General features: G+C 37.2%; 1 protein-coding gene across 1 annotated transcript in view; it reads left to right on the forward strand.

Annotated features, from left to right (window-relative positions):
• Positions 1–13,785, forward strand: part of pappa2 (pappalysin 2) — an 80,237-nt gene that overhangs the window by 24,303 nt on the left and 42,149 nt on the right. The window contains exons 9-13 of the mRNA XM_041991996.1: positions 525–658; positions 3,671–3,853; positions 4,953–5,256; positions 8,709–8,837; positions 8,926–9,011. Coding sequence (XP_041847930.1) covers positions 525–658; positions 3,671–3,853; positions 4,953–5,256; positions 8,709–8,837; positions 8,926–9,011 — 836 coding nt within the window. The remainder of the gene's footprint in view (positions 1–524; positions 659–3,670; positions 3,854–4,952; positions 5,257–8,708; positions 8,838–8,925; positions 9,012–13,785) is intronic.

The raw sequence follows: 13,785 nt of genomic DNA on the forward strand, positions 1-13,785 counted from the left end.
ATGCAAGGGGTTACAGCGGAAAGGAAAAACTCTCTTTTTACTATTAAATGAATGGTATACCTCATGAAACATACTTGGAGGTTCAAAGATTAAAAAAACATTAGTGTGTTGCAAGGACATTGTCTCCAGTTAAATTATTACAATGATCTAGTATCTCTGCATTTACTGTTGTTCAAAGGTATATCATTTATACACATGGCAGACAATCTAATGGACAATTTGAATGTAACGAATTAAATTTAAAAATATATTGAGGTTGCTGTTATTAAAAGCCTGTGGAGTTAGTTTTATGTTTAGGATACTAATCGCCTGAGTAGAAACACATGATACATAAATGCTGAGAGCTGGTCAGTATGCAAAGAAAGAAAGAAATGAACCAATTATCACAGAAAAGGGCTTTTTTTTCTTTTAAAACAGTATTGTGTGTTGGTTTGTAAAGATATGCCCTTTTGGCTTACTGTAATGCACTTAACTACTTTTATTGAGGAAATGTCTATAATTAGTCATGTTTCCTTTTATTTTAGCTCCTCATTCCATGTGTCTGGCATCAATTGTGGAGACTGTGAGAAGGACGGCATCTTCCATCAATATGCTCATGAGGCGTCCTCACCTCGCATCTGTGATACTTCAGGTTACTGGACACCAGAGGAAGCAATTGGTAAGTCAAACAACTGATGTATGTGTGTGTTTGTGCAAAAATACATTTGAGTAAAGGATTCATATCCTCATATTCTTTAACACAACAACCAAGTACAGATTTGAATGATAATGCAGTTGCTGCTATTGATATTTAATTACATAAAAAACAGAATATTGACATGAAAACATACGGAGATGGTAAATCTGCCCCCAAACAAGTTAAGTACTTCCTCTGATGCACTTTTCTTTGCTAAATAACTACTGACAGTGAGGAATGTGGTGGTTTCAGGTTAAAGTTCTAATTCTGTGTCTTGTTTCTGTCAAGCAGATCAACTCTTCACACACTAATACACACTCCCACAAGCACACAAAGTCTCTTCCCTGTAAACTTCAGGTGCGTGCAAGGCTAATAGGTCCTGGAAGAGAAAAAAAGAAGAAAATCATTAAATGATAATAACCCTTAGCTGCAGACCTCTCTGTGTCTGTGTTTTTTAGCCAAAGCAAAAACAAATATTATTAGGGTAAGAATTCACTCTGGCTAAAGTTTAGGTTCCCTTCAAACACTGAACCCCTGTCATAAACTAAAAAATGTATCCTTTAGGAATGTACTTTTGAACATTACACTTCATATAACCACATGGTCCTTGTTATTTCAATTATAATATCTAGGGAAGTACTGTTACTTTTGACATGACATATAGAGTGAGAGGAAAGAAACAAGAAAGGAACACAATGAAATCAGTCATAATGAGAAAAGGAAGAAAAGAAACAAAAGAGTTACGCTGGAAAAAAAGTGACTGTACAAACACAACAACACGTTCCTTCTCTTCCATGGAAACTCTACCCAAATATGTGGAAATCCTCTTCTGGAATTTATACTTCGAAAACAAGCGGCAAAGAAGACCACGGGAGGATTACGGCTCCTTCATTCGCTGCAGGATCATAATGATGATAAAGAGTCAATTACAGTCTTGTTCTAAACAGCGGTATGCACATAAGAGGAGACAGCCAGTCTGCTGGCTTCCCTCACTTCCCTTTCACCATGTCCCACTTGCAAAAACTGTGATGTGTGGGTCACTTCATCCACCAACAATATCAACTTGGGGGAAATATAGGGGGAGTTGGGAACAAATTCTCTCACCAAATGTTACTGATATAGACTAGCTTCTTGATTGATGTGATTCAGTTTTTGTTCTTTTTTTGTTTTAAGTCTATGCCCCTGTTGTGAGGGATTAAACTGGTTTATGTTATTTATATAAGCACGTCAGCTCCTTGGTTTATTAATTCACTTGTTCCCATTGGATAATGGAAAATAAATCTCTCCGTTATGCCATAAATAATGGTAATTTGCAGGTAGTTGTTATAATTTATTTTCACTCTCTGTTAAAAGGGACATATGCACTTTTTTACTAAAGCTGACTACCGATTTCCTTTAGTCTTAATGAAATGTGGAAAACACAACATTGACTTTACACACCTTTCCAGAGCTTCCAGTTTAACAGCATGGGGTGATCCAGATGATTTTACTCTGCCCATTTCTTTTGCAGGAATCTAGGATCAGTAGTTCTCAAAAACACTTGAAGTTGGCAGTTTTATTTTCATTTGATCGTTCTTTCATCTGTAGTTTGACTCTGGACTGTTTGCTTTATTCTTTTAGGCATCATATCTTGAGTCACAACTGCCACAGGTTGTTAAAGCGCTGCAACCCACAATGTAACGGTCATCCAGCAGGTTAACACAGCAGTCAGAAATCACATCATAATTCCTCTGTCATTTTAGAGGCTAGAAATATTGTTCATATGCGCTGCTTTTCACTGAAGTCAATAGGTTTATTTTAACAATTGTCAAGTGGTGCACTTAAGGACAAATGGGAAATTTGAGAATTTCAAAGTTTCAGCTGAGAAGTATTAAAGAACCCCAACTATTAGTTGGATTTTCTAGTTGGTATATAAAAGACATTAGACAACGTGCTTTTATTGCATAATAATCACATTTCTTTATAAAGCTATGTAACTGTTGTTGAGAGTTGCAGGTAAATGACAGAGGGCAAAAGTATAGTTTACTCTTGCATCAAAGGTGCAGAAAATGCATCAGGATTTGAACTTAATGTTGGATGAAAATAAAGAAGTGAAGGCTCGATAATTTTACTCTGACTGAAGTGTGATGTAGAAAACCAATGCAAGTCTGAGCAGCTCACTGAATGTTCCAAGGTTATGTCAGACACCAAAATATAAGCTCTGAAGAAAAGGAAAAACTCAAAATATTTCTCTTTTAAGACAATGAATGAAGCTCAGACTTCTAGAAAATCTAGATCCTTATCACTTTGCAGTTGTGTTTTTTTAGTGGCATCTCCTTAGCAACATAAGAAAACGTCTCCATACCTGTCATTATATAAAAGTAATGTTACATTTTGTTAGGCTCCTATAACTATTGTGCTTTTTTTAAGCTTGCTATTTCAAACCAGTGGGAACAGCAATGATTAAAAGGAAATTAATAAATTACTTAATTGAAATATTGTCCCAACTTCGTGGAAATATTGTTATGATTCTGTAGTCACATTGAATTTACAGTTAGATCCTGACAGGGGGAAAAATAAGCATGTGCAGAACCACGCTTGGGGTAGAGGGCTGTCTGTCATGAGATGAAGTAAGAAAAAAAAGATTTTAGCTTTGTTGAACCTTTCAGTTTAGAAGTCTGATTCAACATGCTTCAGTTTAACATGCAAAAAAACATCCCATATGTGCAGAAACACAGATTCATACAAATTTCTATTGCTGTCCTGCTTGACAATAAGACAGACCGTCATGCGTTTGCTTGAAGGATCCAAACACACCTTCGCTCCTTCACTATTAGGTAAAACATTGCTCCACACAATAAAGACAGTCTTATGAGAGGAGCTTAATGTTTGCATGAATGGGAGAAATATATTTCATACTTGACCAATCAATTTTCCATTGTGCCCTTTTTCTATTTTCCTAGCTTTAGGGTTGTAGAATGAATAATATATGTCTGTGTTATATTGTTGACCCAGGGCCGCCTGATGTGGAGCAGTCCTGTGAACCTAGTCTCCAGGCATGGAGTCCTGAGCTGAGTCTCTATGACACTAATGTGACATCGCCATGTCCCGAAACAGAGGGCTGCACCCTCACACTGAGATTCCTACACCCTGTCATTCCTCACGCACTTACGCTCTGGGTCACCTACGTCTCTTCAAGTAAGTGTCAGTTCATAACAAATGTGTTCATCAGTTTCACTGGAATGTTTGCCATGACAGAGGTAGATATTACTGGTTGCAGAAATATTAATGATAGTAAATTTCAGAGCTGCTGGAACCATAAAACAATCAGTGGTGAGGCAATTGAGTTACACTTTCTGCACCAGATAAAAAAGCGTCCTATTGCTCAAGAAATTTAACGCTGCTCATATGTAGACAGGTGCTTGTAGATTTCCTTATGGAGATAAGTCATGTCTGGCCAATCTCATCTGTGAATATTTATGTATCCATTAGCTGGTTGTTTTGCACATAACTATGAATTTGAACTTTTCTTTATCTTTGCTAACCTGAATGATTTCATCTACTCACTGTTTATACTGATACTGAGCCAAGACATACCGAGACATGAAAATGCTGTAGTACAACAGCTGTATAGTTATTCCTCCTTCACTTTCCCTGCCACCAGATATAACTCTGCCACACTAATGAAAAACAAAACTGCAGTTCATGCATAATGTGATACAGGATATATTAAGTTAATAGCAAAGGTTTTTATCTACAACCCAATGAAAAAAGTTGGAACATTATGTTAAATATATTTAAAGAAGGCAATGATTTGCAAATCTCATAAAAACAACATTTTATTCATAGTAGGACATCGAAAGCATATCAAATGGTGAAAGTGAGACATTTTACGGTTTAACGAAAAATATTATCTCATCTTGAAGTTGATAGAAACAACATGTCTCAAAAAAGTTGGGACAGGGGCAAGAAAAGTCTGGAAAATAGGTGGTAAAAAACAGCTGGAAGGACATATTTTCAGCTAATTAGGTTGTATGATTAGTTGTAAAAAGAGCACCTCAGAGAGGTAGAGTCTGAGGTGGCAATCTCCAAAAAATATCTAGTAATTGTGGTGCTATTTTAGAATAATGTTCCTTTATGGAAATGGTGAATATTCCATCAAATACAGCATATCATGCAATCTGAGAATCTATAGACATCCCTATGTGCAAGAGACACGGCTGAAAATCATTATTACTGTATATGCCTATGATTGTTAATAAATATATTTATCCAGCCTTTTTCTACTTGTTCTCAGGCAACCCAGCCATAGCAAACATCGAGCTGATTACTGAGGCGGGGAAAAGCATTAACCTTGGACCACAGCATGTCTACTGTGACATCCCGCTCACTATGCGCCTTGACACCCAGAATGTTGCCATTGCTGCCATAAAACTCTGCACCTTTGATGAGAAAATGGAGATTGATGCAGCAATGTTATCTTCAGGCCCTGGTAGCCTTCTCTGCTCCGGCTGCCAACCTCTGCTGTACCGGGTGCAGCGGCAGCCACCTTTCACCAGTAAATCCCCCTCCCCTCAAACCCAGCAAACATTCACAGACAGGTAAAGGCTAAATGTTGGCAGGTATTTACAAAGTCAAGATGTTCGATTTGTTTCCATTCACTGCAGTTATGCTTACAATGTTACAGCCCTGCAGGGTTTTGTGGTTATGGCGTTTTGCAGAAGGTATAACCAGGGATTTTTCAGATGTTTTGCATATGAGCTCAAACCATTCCAAAATACCCTGGATGCCACTTGATGCTGGCAACTGATAACACAAGGAAAAAATAAAAGATAAAGTCAGCTTAGAATATAAATTCCATAGCATGTAAATATGTGTGTGTGTGTGTGTGTGTGTGTGTGTGTGTGTGTGTGTGTGTCCTCAGCTCTACTTATACATAAACATGCTTATTAAAAGTGTTGCAGTCTGGTTCTGCTTGAAAAGCTCAGAACACAAATGTTTCCAACATGGTGATGTCGAGTGTAGCTGATCCAAATCTCTTTCAACAACCATAAACTAAATCAATAACTTGCTGGAGTTTTGGGGTTACGCTGAATCAGTTTGTGTCCCGTCTTGTATTGCAGGGTGTCCGAATGATTACTGGAATCCAAATGCAAAGCCACAGGCCAGTTTTTTTCTTTTTTATAAACCCAAAAGATGATTAGTACCTGCCAGGATATGACAGCAGCATCACATGACCACAGATCATTTGGGCTGATTTCAAATGTAGTGCGGCCCTTAGTTTCTGAGAAGTTGCCTGTGGACGCTGCTTCAAAAACAGTTTATTTTTCAGGGAACACGTCTCCTATGTTACACAAGCTGTGTCTAAGTGCAAAAAGATGTAAGAACCAGTGGGGATTGAGTTATGTGAGACTGAGGAGGGCAGAGAAGGGTTGATGTGAGAAAAAGAGCGTGTTTGAGAGCAGTGGGCTTGTATAAGAAGGACAAGGTGGGATAGTAGAGAGTAGAGTAGAAAAAAACAAGGCGAGAGGAGGAGAATAACAGCTATTAGAGACATAGAAGTATGCAGACACAAAAGAGAGGTAGATAAGTGGTTTGAGAGTAAAGTTAAAGTGGAGGACTGTGTTGTGCAGTAGGAAGCCAAACTAGTACTGGAGAAGAATTTTTTATATAATATAATATAAAAATGTATTTTATAAAAAAATTTTTTTACTTACCTTTGATTTTAAAATTCAGTGACCGAACCAGAGAATAATTTCTTCTATTCATACAATGAAAAAGGCATAGAAAACCGTCATCCTTGAATGTTAATATATATTTTTGTTAGTTCTTATTTTGTTACCGTTAACAAGTTCCTGATCACATTTTAAATTAAATGTTTGTGGTTGCTCTGAACAGTCTGTGTGAAAGAGTGGTGTTGGCATAAAAAGACACTTTCCCATTAGATTTGTTAGAAGTGTGTCCAAAACTTATTATTGTATACAAATAAGTGAAAAAGAAACCATATCCTTTGTCAGTTTTAAGTTTGTTATGTTTTAGGACATAAAAAAAGGTCCTTACTTGGTCTTAAAGTAAATACGACCTTAGATAAACACATAGCATATTACACTATGCCATTATTATTATTATTACGATTTAAATTATTTTTTAAATTGCAAAAATGCAGAAGCTGCATGTAAAACACTAAATTCACCCTTAATGCTTCTACATGAATTTAGCCAATAGGTGGCAACAGGTGCTTCTGATCAAAAGCACTTAATTAATTGATCAACAGTTGGCAGAGCAGAATTTGGGGCAGTTTGCTGGTCTGCAGCATTCAGGTGTGTGTTAACACAATGCCAAGAAGGAAAGATTATCAGTAATGATCTTAGAGAGACAATTTTTTATTTATTTACTGCGTTATTTGAATGGGACAATGCATATTAATGAATGTACAATGTATTAATGTAAATATTCCCGATTTATCAAGATGCTAATTGTCATCTGCAGCGCATAAATATATAAGAATCATATTATACACAATGTAATAAAATAATAATTACAATGAAACAGTTACAACAAAACAAAGACAGTACTGGTTACATTAAAACCTGCCTTAAAGTGTAGTATTCAGTTATAAGTGTATGTACTGAAAGTGCTTACAAGGCAGTGCCTATTATTAAGTACTGTTGTAGAAATGTATTAAACTTAAACATATAAAAATAAAAAAGAAGAAGAAATTCAGTTATCACAGTGCTGATGATTGCTATTCAGCCATATTTTAAGCTTCCTTGCTGCTATTGTATTTCTGTTAATCAATCTGATCCTGTAATATTCATAGAAACTGCATAGGGACCCTCCAAGAGCTACGTTTTAGGCTCCACAGCCTCTGTTAATGTTACTGACAGTAGAATTAGAAAATAAGTGAATAGATATGGCTTCTTTGCAAGGTATACCAAGGGAAAACCATTCTCCAAGATAAAAACCAGGAGACATCTGGAACAACGTCCTTTGGAGAAATGTGATCAAATAGTGCTTTCTGGCAGTCTCTGAACCCTGGTGCTTTTTGTTTCGTCGTTCCGTGTTTGCAGACGGAAAGAGAGTGAATTCAGTACAAATAAGGTTAATGTTCTGAGGATGAGCAGGGCTTTGAGGTAAGGAGTCGCTCATGCTGGTAGTTTATGTTACGGGAAAGAGACTGGCACAAAGTTTGAATATATGAATGTAAGAAGTGTAAGGTTACATAACTTACATCAGTCCCAAATAACAAACCTGAGCTCCAACTAATGTCTCAGCTCAGTCATCGTGTTTCATGATTATCATGTTATTATTTATCTTCATGTAATGCGAAGCCTCTGAAGCAGAGGGCAAAAGAGATAAGGCCTTGAGGCAGAAAGATGGAGAATGCAGCTCAATACAAATACAACACAGAAAAAACTGAGGAATGGAATTTTTTTCATGTTCTTTATCTACTTCTCTGATCAGTAATTAATACAGGAAAATTTTTTGAGTCTGCAGAAATTGGACTCACATCCCGATAATGTGGTCGTCTTCTGGTTTCACACCAGTAGGATACAGAGGCATGAGATGTGTGCTTGGAAAACAGAGACAAGACTATTTTTATAGACACACCAAAAGCAGAACACTAGCTCTGACAATGCCTGATGTGGGGGCTTTAAGGTCACTGGATGCTGCAAGGTTACAGATAAGAATCACTATGTATTACTTCCACTTTCACATCTGCATCAGAGGTAGTTTGTGTGGGGGCAGCAGAGAATACAATGCCTTATACCTACATGGCAAAAATTAAGCTGAAATTTTTGTAGGAGTATTAGGTCATAATGCACCAATCTGGCATGAATGAGTCACTGGTATTCATCAACAAACCTATAAAGATTATATGATCAGTTCATACCACAAAGCTGTACAAAATTTAGCTCCTTTGAGGATCACAGCAGATGTTTAGGTTATAACGTCAGTATGCCCCCCTATTCACCCCCCCCAAAAACGTTTTTAAAAAGTATAACTGAGCTCATACTAAACTATTTCTCCTTTCCGTTCTCATCTTCTTCAGCTCTGTTCAGCATGGCATCAGCTACCAGTATACAATCCAGGTGGAAGCCAATGGTCTCCTCAGCGATCCCTCATCGCCTCTGCTGTACAAGCACGGGCAATCCTACTGTGGAGATGGTCTCATACAGGGGTCTGTGCAGTTTGGTCACTGGTTGCAAATTTACTTGGAGAAACGCCCTGGAATGAGTGTGATCATAACTGCGATCTTATCTTTGCAGGACAGAGGAATGTGATGATGGTAATCTGTTGGATAGTGATGGCTGTTCTAAGAAATGCTACAAGGAAAAAGGCTTTAACTGTAATGGTGAGTATCACACAGTTCATGCACACTTTCAAGCTAAAAGAAACAACAGACTGTATTGGTTCTTTTAAAACCATTGCAACACTTTTGTATCAAACCGCTAATAATTGCCCCCTGTCTTAAATGAAAACATGAGTACCTTATAAACATCGAGTGTAAAAGAGCAGTCACTAAACAGCCAGAAATCTCTCATTTGTGCACGCAGCAGCAGTAAAAAAAAAAAAAAAAAAATCATGCCAATCAAAATGGATTTACAAGACATAAAAGCTTCTGGCTTGAGTGGATTCCACAGCCCATTAATGTAACATCACAGCAACATAAGAGAAAACAGATGAGCGGCAGAGTAAAAAAAAAAAAAGTACGTTTTTGTTTTGTTAAGTCACAAGTCTTTTTTGGAAAAACAGTTTGACATCAGGCTGGCTAAGAAACCCCAGAAAAACACTTTTTAGCTGTAAACAACATGGCTCAGTGTCAAAACATATGTCAGGTGTGTTTCTTTATTAGTTTTGGCCCTTTGTTAAATTTTCTCTAATGACTTGGAAAAATTAATAAATTAATTTTGCTGCTTTTTTTTTCAAATAAATCAACTCAGAGTAGTTGTGTTTGAACAATTTCCAGTTTAATTTTTATTTGATATCCTTTATCTAAAGTAAGTTATTTGATTTTATCATCAGCACCTGCAACATTTGGCCAGCTCTCCTCAGTCAGAGACCGTAACCCGTGGAAATCCTGTTTTTCTGTCATTTGTTCTTCTCTGGCCCCACAGTTAAACGTTAGAGGCCACTTTGTTGTTCGGACTGCCAAAACGTGCAGGGGTGGTGTGGTATTTCATTATTTTGCATCCTTTCTTGCCAATCTATTTCTTTACTAATAAGAAACTGAAAATTAAATTTGTGCTTTGGGATTTTGAGCAGGTTTACTTTTGGTCAACAAGAATCCAAGATTTTTTTTTTTTTAAGAAAAATGATTTATGGTAAAATAAGCTATCTTAAGAACTAGCTAAACTGCAGGAAAGTGAATCTGACTGTCAGAAATAAACAACTGTCCTTATTTAAAAATTACAGTCATATGAAAAAGAAAGTACACTCACTTTAATTGTAATTTTTTTTCTACAGCATAATAAAGAAGCATCTAATTTTTACAAGGTCTTCAAATTAATTAAATCCAACCTTAGGTGAATACATCACATGACTTCCTGTTAATATTAACCTTAACAAAAAATGGGCCAAAATGTAAAATCACTCTGTTGTAAACTTCATATACTCTATGATTAGACAGTATGTAGAATTACCAGCAGCTTGAACTTATAATAATCATTTTCTGTTAGATGTTGGAAATCTTTTAATTTATTGTAGAAGAATTTTGATCTGCTCTTCCTTCCAACTTTTCTTCTAGTCATTGAGATTTTCAGCTTTACAAAGGTGGGATTGTTGTCCTTTTTCACAACAATTTTAAGTCTTGTGGCTGCAAAACAAGCCCAAATCATCACCCCTCCACCTCTGTGCTTAACAGTTGGTATGATGTGTTTCTGCTGACTTGCTGCGTCTGGTTGGTTTTCTTGAAACTTGGTGCAGATTAATCTAATCTCTCTAAAGAACATTCTCTTGAAGTCTTGTGGTTGGCTCAGATGCAGCTTTGCAAACCTGATATTTTGCAATAATTTCTTAGGGAGAAGAATCTTACCACTGGTAGCCCCTCCAAATAAGCCAAATGTGTTCATTCTATTTCTAAATGTATGGTCATGTACATTAAATTTTAACATGATAAGCGAAATGTGTAGTTTGAGATGTAGCTCCTGGAGTTTTTGCAGTTTGTCTGAGCATTACACGGTGTGACCTTGGAACGAACTTGCTAGAATGTCCACTTCTGGGAAGGTTGGCAATGTTCTTGAATACTGAATATTTATCAGTGAAAACTGACAGACCCCAAATTCTTTGGAAATGGCATTATAACCTTCCTAGATTGATGTGCAGCAGGAACTGTTTCTTGAAGATCACTGCTGCCGTTGGCACACCTGATTGTTTCAGAAGAGCAACCGCTAAATCTTCTACTTTTATAGAGGTGCTCACACTGAGCATGATCAATTAATCAAAGGATGGGGTTTGTTTTCCACACACTCTGCATTTTGGCTTAGTTTTTGTTAAATAAATAATAACACAGTGTAATATTTCATGTGCTGCTGCTTCCTAGGTTTTATTTAAAGAGGCCCAGATGATTTTATGTCTCTTTTTTTAAAATCTCCTGATATGTAAAACCTTAGAACCAACAGGGGATGTACTTCCTTTCTCACATGACTGTATATACAGAATGACTGTCATTTAAAGACCATCCTTGTAAACCCCGGGTCAGTTGGTTGAAAAGCAGTAAAATGTACCAAAAATATGGAGCATAACATGACAAAAGACAAACAAGGATGCCACAGAGAGCGCCTCCATCATTTATGATTCCACCACAGGACAACAATGCTTTGTGTCTCCACCACAGCCTGAAGCATGCAGACACACCACAACAGAAGCCTTACAACAAGAAGGGAGTTTACCCAAAAAAATATGGACAGTCCCAAAATATTCTCTCATGCAGAAAAAACACTGATCAGCCACAACATTAAAACCACTGACATGTGAAGTGGATGACACTGAAGTCATCTCTTCTGCATTCCTTTTTGTCTTCCCTTCTCATTGGAAGATTCCAGATGAGATCAGGCCTTAACCTAAATGACACAGATGATCAGCTTTACTGTTATGGCATGTTTTTTCTCAACATCCTTAAAAGTCATGCTCCGTATTACCGAAAGCATGCTCAAACACTCCTCCTTTGCCAGAAGCTTTATGTCATAAATATTCCCTAATAATGCTAAGAAAGTGTGACAGGTCAGATGAGATGAAACAGTGTGCTGCTTTCTTTTCAGGCCATGTATTGTTTCCACTGGCAGCTGGAGGGCAGTTATTCATGTGTGCAGTAAAGACTTGTGTTACGAGAGCTTGTTACAGGGCAAAACTTCCATCATCCAGTTAATTTATTTGTCAGAGGGAAACAAGCCCCCCCTCCTCCTCCTCCTCCTCCTTTCGACTCCCACCAGGCCTTGCCATGCCGTGACTGAAGCTATTACATCTCTTGTTTTACAATAAAACACATCATGACTAGGAAGGAAAACAATTTGGCAAAAATAGGTTTTTACAAATTGCAACACTTAAAACCAATTATTCAGTTTTACTTCTTAGTCATAGAACGATTATTTGTTTGGGTTTTCAAGCAACATTTGCTTGACTCATTTAACTCTTACAACCCCGGAACTTGTTTTGTTATCTTTTTATAATTTACTAACAGCACCGAATACGTCTGCCTAACACACACTTGATGGACAAAAAGCATTTTTATTTAGGGTTGTTATTCAGTGTTGATCTCACTTTTTTATTATTTTTATAGGTTTTACAGATTATAATTTAATTTTTAGTTGCCTAATTAGATAAAGATTAAATTGCAGATTGTGGTTACAGCATGGAGATCTGAAATAGAAAACAGGTGTTTAAGATTTTTTTTTATCAGTTCCTTGTTTGTGGAGCTTGATAGATACAAGACTGTGTTAAAAATGACTTAATCATTTTCACAGGTGTTGTCAAAGCAGGGGTGGAGTGTTTTCTGAGTTCATTCAGTGTAGTCCTGCCAAATGAACTCAGGAAGATGGTATGGCATTGAGTTGTCTAGGCCTTACCTGCTTTATTGAAACATATTTCCGTTGACTAATTGAAGCCATTTGTGCAGCACTTGACTGTCGGTTTGTCTGTCTGGACTAAAGTGTATGATGTTAACCGTCTTTTTTATGAAGAACTGCTGCATCAGAAGCTGTTTATCAGTTCACGCTCCCCACTCTTTTTGCTGCGGTACACTGCTGTTGAACATCATGCTTCCCTCTGTTGCACATGTGGTAATTGCTCATCGCCTTCTATCGTACAAGAGACATCTAAACTTTCCCTTTTGTTTAACTCCCTACAGCATGTCAGCTTGTTCCTGGACACTCAAGAGTCAGATTGAAAACGTCTATCTTAGTTGTTTGAATGAACAAACTAAAAACTGATCTGAACTTTTTAGAGAACTTTCAAACACTTTAGTTATTTTCAACTTTATTCTCCAGTGATGAAGACCTTTCTAGGACGTGGCTGGAAAGAAATGTTAGTGGCCTTCCAACATAGGTTGAGTCAAGTTAACTGGACTGCGTTTAGTTATTTGAACTCCTTTCTCTCTCATCCAGAAGGGCTTCTTCAGCTCTGATAGATATGCTGGGAGATTTTACTTAAGTAGCCTGTGAAACTTCTGATGTTTTGCAGTCTACGACCACCTTTGAGAGTTGTAACTCACCTGAGGTCTTGTCAAAGTCACCATTGTCCACTAGAGACTAAGTGTAGATAGGTGAAGATACTATTGTAAGTGGGGGAGAGATGATGTCTCAGTCCTCTTCTCTGTCCAAGATTTTAATTGAAAAGGAAGTACTTGTCTGTGTGGGTGGGTTTCAATCCTCCATTACATCATCCATGCAGTCCAGGAAAGGCAAGCTGTTCTACTTATGTGAATTCGATGTGCTTGTTCACCAGTTTGTTGTGACTGGTGAAAGTCTTCTTTGGCCCATGTGCCATCCATATTGCTAAACCATTGGCTTGGTCTACTTCCTTTTTAAGAAACTAAACCCAAGCTAGTTGAAATTACTCAACCTACATTGGATACCATGACCTGAATGAATAAGAACCTTCACATACAAACACAGGCTAGTTATGACTAGTTC

This window comes from Melanotaenia boesemani, chromosome 8 (genome assembly GCF_017639745.1).
Source record: "Melanotaenia boesemani isolate fMelBoe1 chromosome 8, fMelBoe1.pri, whole genome shotgun sequence".
Classification (NCBI taxonomy): domain Eukaryota; kingdom Metazoa; phylum Chordata; class Actinopteri; order Atheriniformes; family Melanotaeniidae; genus Melanotaenia; species Melanotaenia boesemani.